The sequence below is a fragment of the Amphibalanus amphitrite genome, unplaced genomic scaffold (genome assembly GCF_019059575.1).
Source record: "Amphibalanus amphitrite isolate SeventyFive unplaced genomic scaffold, NRLGWU_Aamphi_draft 000082F_arrow, whole genome shotgun sequence".
Taxonomy (NCBI): domain Eukaryota; kingdom Metazoa; phylum Arthropoda; class Thecostraca; order Balanomorpha; family Balanidae; genus Amphibalanus; species Amphibalanus amphitrite.
Window position 1 is genome coordinate 951,089 of NW_024881578.1, and position 9,224 is coordinate 960,312.

The window sequence follows — 9,224 nt, forward strand, 5'->3', positions numbered from 1 at the left end:
GGTCTGGAAGGTATACTGTGCCGCCATACAGTAGTGTTCACCGGCACAGCCTAGCTTCACGCCAGCCAAAAGCAACAGAGCGAGCACTGGCGCTCCGCTTAGAAAGCTTGTCTGTAAGAACATAGCAATGTTCAACACTGATGTATCTGCTAAAATAAACATGTGGCAAATCAGACAAGTGACGGTAGCTATACAATGTGATGGTCAGATGAGGTCAAAGGCACATCGCCGCTGGAGGATGGCTGCCCGATTTCTAGCTGTTACGAAACGGTCTCAAGTAAGTTGTTTGAAGATGTTTGGCCGTAATGGTAGCCTGAAAATTTCGGTGCTTTTTAATCAATAAATCTTGTTTTTCTGCATAATGCTACGAAATGTAAGCATGCGTAATGTGACGGCACGCCATATTCATTTGGATGCAACTTGCATGCCCATTCCCCACCCAAAGCTCACAAGGTGCAGGACCCACTTCATATACAGATCCTTTGCTGCTAAGTGTCACTTATTGGAAAGGGCGACCTGACAGATGGGTTCATACAGCCACCCTTACACACCTGCACCAAGCTTCCCAGTTCATCTCATCTCATCTGTATTCCCAAAAGTGCCCTTTGATAAGTGGCACTTTGGCAAAGTGACACTTGCCGACTGGCTTTTCTTTATGAACTGGACCTAGGTCCCTATCTGAGGTAGCTAGTTAGCAGAGTCGAGGAGTCGAGAGTCAAATCGAGTCGAAAGGAGAGGAGAGGACATTCATCAACTCAACTACTCGTATAACCAAAGGGTACGCGGGGTTACGAAGTGGTGTTGATTAGTAGCTGTGTTCGCCGTTGCTAATCTATTCAATTGCCTTTGCTTACACAGTGCTATAAATGTCAATACCGATCAGATGTCAAAATAGTCTGTTTCAAGAAACGCCAGCAGCAATAGTCCGTTTTAGGATTGGGTATGGTGTCAGACAGAAATATTCTGAAGTTATTGGCCGAAGACAACTCTGTTCTATAGAGCGAACTGTGCAGCAGCACGATAGGCTTGTCAGATAAAGGACTGCAACTAAATTGCGAGTGGCAGCGTGGCATCTCTTAGAGAGAAGAGCTTCAGCAAATGGTGCTTGAACTGCTGCTCGGGATATATGATCGTAGCATCATCGGCATTATTCTCAAGCAGACTCCAGAGTCTGATATGTGGGCCATTACACTGAAGCTCGCACACGATAACGAACAGCCATCTGCTGCTTTCGATATGCCAGGCTCGAGTTGCAACCCATAGACATCCCTATAGGTAAGTACCCTTGCAAACCGTGTGTGCCGATGCATTATGCATAAAATATCATTACAGATGTATAGATGCATGCAACTGGTGTCACGATCATGCCGTCTTTCGATACATCAATGTAGTATAGCATAAAATGCATTGTTATTGCTTATATGTAGCCTGATAACAAAATAACCCATCAGTGGGGCTGTATGTATGCCTGTATGTGTGTGTCATTGCATCGTTCATGAAAGAAAATGATGCAAAAACACAAAATACGGTAAGGTGTGCATCGGGCTTAAACTGTTGGGGCGTTCCACGACAAATCGACAAGTGCCCTGCACCCTCATAGTTTATTTTTTGCTTAAAATTGGTCTTATGGGTTGTGATGGGCGGGGAAGCCAGCTGTGGCAAGGATTTTTTTCTTCGAAGAACGGTTTCCGAGATATAGCCTCAAGCAATTCCTGGAGTTCGCGCTGCAGCCCTATGTTTGGCGGCCTATAACTCAGAAACTATTGGTTTTTTACGATAAAAACTTTATATGGTTCAACTTACAAACAACCAACAAACATTTTGGCTATCTCGGATTTTCAATTTTTGAAAAAATTTGATCACGTGACCTTTTGTCCTATTTTTCGAAGAGTGACCTTGATATTTTCCCCACTGAAAGTTGCAATTTTGTCTGATGACGATTAAAGCCTTATCAATTGTCATTCATATGCGACCAGTATAACGCCTTTTGGGGCGACTAACGGAGCGGGCGAGAGGGTGGGCCTTGCACGTGCGAAATTTCGAGAGGGTACCTCCAACTGACTTGTGCACGGCACCATACTAACCGGTCTCTAGCGATGTGCCAAATTTGAGCACAATCGGCCCAGCCGTTCTCAAGATCTGGAAGCGGCACCCTGCACGTGCGCACGTGCAAAATGGGTCCCAGCTGACTTGTGCACGGCACCCTACTAACTGGTCCCTAACCGTGTACCAAATTTGAGCGCAATCGGTCCAGCCGTTCTCGAGATCTGGAAACGACCCCTGCACGTGCGCACGTGCAGCAGCACCCCAACTCTGGCACATGGATATGCAGTGCCTAGTGGGTGCCTACCTACATGCCAATTTTCAGCGCAATCGGCCAAGTAGTTACCGAGATATTGCAACAATTACAAAACTGACACCTCTTCGTTTTGCACGTGGCACGTGCATAAGGGGTCACCCACATGCATCGGGAATAGTCCAATACTTGGTAGAAGGAATGAAGCTACCCTACAAAAATTACCGCGTGTAAATCGGTCAAGTGGTTGCTGAGATATAAGCCTCGCAAAAGCGTGACCACGGCCGGCCGGCCGGCCGCTCATACTCGGAAATTTCCGTTAATCTAAGTAAAGACTACGCTCGCTTCGCTCGCTCCGTAATAATAAAAAAGTGGTTATCTCCCTGCGTTGACCTCAGGTCAGGTCATTTTTATGACCTGTCCATTATTACGAGCGGGAGCGACAGCGAGATCTCGAGAATAAAGCAAGATAGCGACAAGCGGTAAACCGTGCAGGGTACAAATGGATAAGTTCTATAATTTTTACTGAGGTCATTTTCAGGTCATGTCAAAGATGACGTCACAGGAGCTAAAAGGAAGTCAAAATAGCGGCACTATACATATATATGAAGTTTTTCTCGAATAACTTTCAAGGTATCCCAGCTAGGAACAAACTAATAGCACCATCGTGATCCTCTCGTCGATCCGCATAGAAACATATGTATGTTGACCTCGAAAGGTCGAAAGGTCAAAAGTTGACCTTAGATCACGTGACCTAAGGTTAACTTTTGACCTTTCGACCTTTCGAGGTCAACATACATATGTTTCGATGCGGATCGACGAGAGGATCACGATGGTGCTATTAGTTTGTTCCTAGCTGGGATACCTTGAAAGTTATTCAAGAAAAACTTCATATATATGTATAGTGCCGCTATTTTGACTTCCTTTTAGCTCCTGTGACGTCATCTTTGACATGACCTGAAAATGACCTCAGTAAAAATTATAGACCTTATCCGTGTATACCCTTTACCGTTTACCGCTTGTCGCTATCTTGCTTTATTCTCGAGATCTCGCTGTCGCTCCCGCTCGTAATAATGGACAGGTCATAAAAATGACCTGACCTGAGGTCAACGCAGGGCGATAACCACTTTTTATTATCGCATATGAATGACAATTGATAAAGCTTTAAGCGTCATCAGACAAGATTGCAACTTTCAGTGGGGAAAATATCAAGGTTACTCTTCGAAAAATAGGACAAAAGGTCAGTGATCAAAATTTTCAAAAATTGAAAATCCGGATAGCCAAAATGTTTGTTGGTTGATTGTGAGTTGAACCATATAAAGCTTTAATCATCGTAAAAAACAATTGTTTCTGAGTTATAGGCCGCCAAACATAGGGCTGCAGCGCGAACTCCAGGAATTGCCCGAGGCTATATCTCGGAAACCGTTGTTCGAAGAAAAAAATCCTTGCCACAGCTGGCTTCCCCGCCCATCACAACCCCTTACTCCAGTTTTCAACGAAGAATAAAATATGAGGGTGCAAATTTAATTTTTTATTTGTCGATTTGTCGTGGAACGCCCCTGACATTGTCAGAAAAAAAAACACTCATTGTCAGAAAAAACAGCATTGCTCTGAACGGCCCAACCCCAGGCTGCGGATGAGAAAGTAGAAAAATTTTCCATGTCGGCCACGATGTTTCTGAGACATGCTAACTAGTTGCTAGAACTATGTAGAACTTGAGCTCTTTTCAGTAACGTAATGCTGATAGCCCTTACCAGCCTGCCTGAGGCCAATCATGCTGAAAATAAACTTTCATTTTCATGAATCATTTAGTGAGAAGCAAAGGGACCGTTACGTTGGTCACGATATGCATTTATGTTGCCATACATTTCAGCGGTCTGACAGTGAGTCCCATGTGGGTGTGTTCAGCGCTCGTCTGTGGCGGCGCGTCCATTTGGCTCTGGCAGGCTGCTGTGTCTGTCTCAGGCGAGTGCCGGGGGTCGGGGGAGCGCTCCGGGCCGAGGTACGCCGGCGGTAGGAGAGAATGGGACAACCGCTCTACTATATGAGCTCATAAAACGGACCGGCAGCTCTCCAACTACCAGCTTTTTCAATTGGAGCTGTGCAACAGGTCCAGGTCCTTAGTCAGAGCATTCTCTGGGCTCTGATGAAGAGGAATGGAAAGGAAATGGCTTAGCAAGAACATCCAATTCTTGTAAAGCTTTGGATCATGGCGTACTTACAAAATGTTTAGTGATGACAAAAGTCATAAATTGTGTACTTTTATTTAGTGTTGCTAATTACGTCATCGCATATAAAAAGTCATACGTTATCCAAAGTGACTAGCATATAGCCATAATCTAAGGCGTTCTGTCTACTGATCATACAATTACTGTATATTGCACCTTGTAGTAATGCCTACTGTAGCCCATAGCAGCCACTCACAACCTACGCGCTCGGGCACCTCGGCTGGTCACGTCGCTTCCGTGTTGGTCCGGTCGTGTGGCCCTTCCCGCCCCCTGAGACCCCACGGATAGGGCACAGGTCACTGGTGGCGGTCCCTGGAGGTCTGCCGGTCAATGGTGCGAGCCAGAGCGGGATGGACCTGAGAGCGAGGAATATTTCCGACAATGTCTGCGGCTGGTCGCGCGTCATATGGTATAGTGGCGGCATTCCGTTGTTAATAGCAACAGCCAGACATTCCCTCGCTTGCTTTTTCAGGGAGGGACATCTACCTTCCTTACCCCTGCGTACCGTCTTACCTATCTGAGCCACCTGAGTTAAAGTTTTACCTCGAGAGAGCGTTTTATTTGTATATATTCAATTGAATTTTTCTGAGCCTTTTTGTGTCACTAAACTGTTTGGGGTAGCGCTGTTACTAACGACTAACCAATCCATGCTGCCTCCATGATATGGAGGACAAACTCAGCTCACACAATACCTGCCGGTTCACACGGAGTCGGTGAGCGCCAACGACATGAGCGCCGCTACCGACCCAGGCCGGGGTAGCGGGGTAGCGGGGCGGACAGAGGTGTGACATTTACCCCCAGGCAATCAGCCGACACGGCTGCCAGGGGAATGTATGGCGCCATTCCATCAGACCTGACTGAGCAATACCTGGTGTTTGCTCATATCCGTTTTTATGTTTTGAGACGCAACGAAGGTCGATAGAACAATATCCTGCCGATGACGCGGCTGTGCGGTATTGGTTCGCAAATATCCTGAGGAACGACTGTGCAGTGTGCACATATTCAGTCAAATGAAGGAAAGCTATTCTTGTAAATACACCAGTACAGCAGCAAAATCCATTGCATGACAGACCCCGCTTCACGCTGCGTTTGATACGGCGGACCGCGGACTTGTTTTCCAAAGAGCGATCAACGAAACGGCATCCCACACGGTAGCCGGGGCCGTCGGGTTTCAGTTCAAATGCTCTTATGGATCATATCGAGCGAGGCCGGACAATCCCCGCCCGGCGCTGTCGTTATTACAGCTTTGGTCCTGTACCGGAGCTGCCCCCCGTGTCCCACGCGCAAGGACAGGTGTGGGTGGCTGCCCGGTCACAGCTGCACAGAAACAGAGGGACGGAAAATCACCGTCATCCTTGTATTTACTGGACGTATTGTCATACCCATAACGTCATTCTTTCTGGAAAACTACTTACCATGTATCCGAGCTTCAGAAGCTTTGATAAAAATAGCAGACGCTGACGAAGCGGCAAAACTTGCGAAACTAATCCCAAGGCATTTCAAGCAAGTCCGGTAAATGATTAGCGACGCCTATAGTATTCGGAGAATATTCTGTCTTTTTACGTCGTTGACACGTTGATAAAGATGCTGAATGCACTTGGACAGTTCTCAATTCATCACTTGCCTCAATAAATGGTATAAGGCGGCTTACTGTCCTGGTAGTATACCTCGAACCAATGAGCCGTTGTTTTATGACCATCAAGCTTTCAGATTGAAAATTGTCAGCACTTGCGCATATATTGGGTACCTTTGTCCATCCTGTATAAGACTAGCACCTTTTGAGACTTATGCGGTATTATCACCGCATTCATTCCTCTAGAGAGACCACAGTACCTATAGATACATATTTCTTTCATCTTATAGCAGAACAAAGGAACTTCATATTCTGAGCACTGGGTATTTTATCCACAAAAAGCTCGGGCAGCAGACCTAACACCTAGTTTACGAGCTCGTCACCGCTCGAGCGGTCGATCCCCTTCCACTGGGTCAGCTTCGTGACCCGAGCAGCCAGCTACCGCGCGGTCAGTATCGGTCGGCTGGGCGCGCGGGAAACGGCCACCATGGTGATCGGAACTCTCCTGAGCCGGCCAGACTATAGTGATTGAGCTGAGCTGACCAGTCTTTGATCCCGGCACTGCAGGTCAGTGACTGACCTGATCCCGTCACTGATCGACGACCCAAACTGCCTTGTTTTCGAGATAAGACCACTGCTCAGTGAACTAATCTGGCCTTACCTCTGGTCAGTAAATTAGCCTCATTTTGTCACTGATCATGGACCTGACCCGGTCACTGGCCAGTGAAATGACCTGCCCCGATTACTACCAGGTGACCTGAATTGACGGCCCTGACCGGTGACCTGCACTGACCTGTCTCCGTGGTGCCGCGGACTGACTGGGGGACTCTCCACCAGCTCCTCGGAGGCCGTCAGGTGGTCTTCGTCAGCCATGGTCTTCGCTTCCGGTCTGGCTATTGCTTCTTATCGCTGTGTGTGTTTATTCAGCTTTCAGATCCTCTTCCTGAGATCTGAGTCTTTGTAGCTCGGTCGCTGAGCGCGATTCACTTTTACGTCCCTTATTGTTTCATCTAATCACCACGAAACCTTTACCAATCCGCAGTGTCCCCGGCACACAGTCCTCCGCAGGCCCAGCGTCCGTCCCCGACACTGCGGGCCCCGCTCAGCGCCTGCCGCCGGCTCCGGCGCCGGGCCGTCGCTCTGCCGCCTGCCGCCGGCCCCGCCCGCCGGCTGCACACTGGCGGCCGGCGGCCACCCGGGCCGGCCGCGGCGGGGAGAGCCGCCGCCGCCGCCGCCGTCGGGGAGTTCGCAGCCGCCGGCCGTACCGGCGGCCAGATCGATTTGTCTCCTCGCTGACACCAAATGGGTGGCCATTGTGGGCCGAGCTACTCGGCAGCAGAGGTGGTCAGCGACAGATCGGAACGGTGGACCGTTCTGTCAGCGGTCACCGGCAGTATTGTCAGCGGCGAGCGGTTAGTAGAGCGAGAGCCTGTCATGTCAGCGGTTAGTGGCGCACGCAATGTTAGTGGTCAGCAGCCGCTGACACTGACTTTGTCAGCAGCCGATGGCTTCCCGTAATACCCGCTTGGCCAGCAGTCGGTAGCGATCGTATTCTGAAATGTCGGTGACCAGCAACCAGCCGGTGGCTCATCGTAATATCAGCGGTGAACGGCTGGTAGTTCATTGTAATATGAGTGATAAGCAGACGGTAGCCAGCGTAATACCAGCGGTTGGTGACTGCGGACACAGAAAAGAAAAATGAAGTTGTTGTGCTCGCGAATAGGTACAATAGCGTGGTGTTGTTATTACGGAGCGAGCGAAGCGAGCGTAGTCTTTCCTTAGATTAACGGAAATTTCTGAGTATGAGCGGCCGGCCGGACGCTTTGCGAGGCTTATATCTCAGCAACCACTTGACCGATTTACATGCGGTAATTTTTGTAGGGTAGCTTCATTCCTTTTACCAGGTATTGGACCATTTCCGATGCATGTGGGTGACCCCTTATGCACGTGCCACGTGCAAAACGAAGAGGTGTCAGTTTTGTAATTGTTGCAATATCTCGGTAACTACTTGGCCGATTGCGCTGAAAGTTGGCATGTAGGTAGGTACCCACTATAGGCACTGCATATCCATGTGCCAGAGTTGGGGTGCTGCTGCACGTGCGCACGTGCAGGGGTCGTTTCCAGATCTCGAGAACGGCTCGACCGATTGCGCTCAAATTTGGTACGCAGTTAGGGACCGGCTAGTAGGGTGCCGTGCACAAGTCAGTTGGGACCCATTTTGCACGTGCGCACGTGCAGGGTGCCGCTTCCAGATCTCGAAAACGGCTGGGCCGATTGTGCCCAAATTTCGCACATCGCTAGGGACCGGTTAGTAGGGTGCCGTGCACAAGTCAGTTGGAGGTACCCCCTCGCAATTTTGCACGTGCAAGGCCCACCCTCTCGCTCGCTCCGTTAGTCGCCCGAAAAGGCGTTATACTGGTGGCTAATTTAAATTCATTTATTCACTATGCTCCCTTGAGCCCAGAACCATTAAACCAAATGAAGAATGTGCTAGTTCAGTGCGTTATGGTTTTGCGGTGTACTATATTTTCAGAGATGCAGTCCTGTCAGGAAATTATCGCTAGGGTATTGTTTTCTTAAAGTTTTAGATGTTTCTTTTTTATAAATTTAGTCCGAACCTTTTTGCTAGGAAGGATTCACAAGGACAGAGCCACCGCTAAGCGAAGCTTGTTGCGGTGACCCTGCCCTCTACCCTCCGATCGCGCAATTCCAGTTCTATGGCAGAATTTAGAGTCCAAAGTCTAACGTGCGCACATAGCCGCGCACGGCCGGTCCCCTCACTGACGTCGCCTGGCTGCGGCCTGCCACCAACCGCAACCATACCTGTCAGGAGGCCCATAAATGTCAAGCGCCCGTCGCGCTTCGAACCCGGACTGTTACAACCGGGAACGCGTGCTCTCACCACGCGGAGTCCAACGCTCTACCGACTGAGCTACGGGACCGGGACCGGCGGGACTTTTGCTGTTTTATTTCCATTCTTGTCTCTATTATTTTACTTACATGATAACATTATACAAGATGCCAATAAATCGAGCAATTCGAAAAAAGTAAGCTAATGTTGAAAGCTGTATCAGTATCTGATTATATAAACCGTGATAACTTTCAGGTGCCCGAACAGGAAAGCTTG

At 48.8% G+C, this 9,224-nt stretch overlaps 1 protein-coding gene across 1 annotated transcript in view; it reads right to left on the reverse strand.

Moving 5' to 3' along the window:
* Window positions 1-7,159, reverse strand: part of LOC122379662 (potassium channel subfamily T member 2-like) — a 141,940-nt gene extending 134,781 nt beyond the window's left edge. The window contains exon 1 of the mRNA XM_043362043.1: window positions 6,891-7,159. Coding sequence (XP_043217978.1) covers window positions 6,891-6,970 — 80 coding nt within the window. The 5' untranslated portion in view covers window positions 6,971-7,159. The remainder of the gene's footprint in view (window positions 1-6,890) is intronic.
* Between the last annotated feature and the right edge of the window lie 2,065 nt (window positions 7,160-9,224).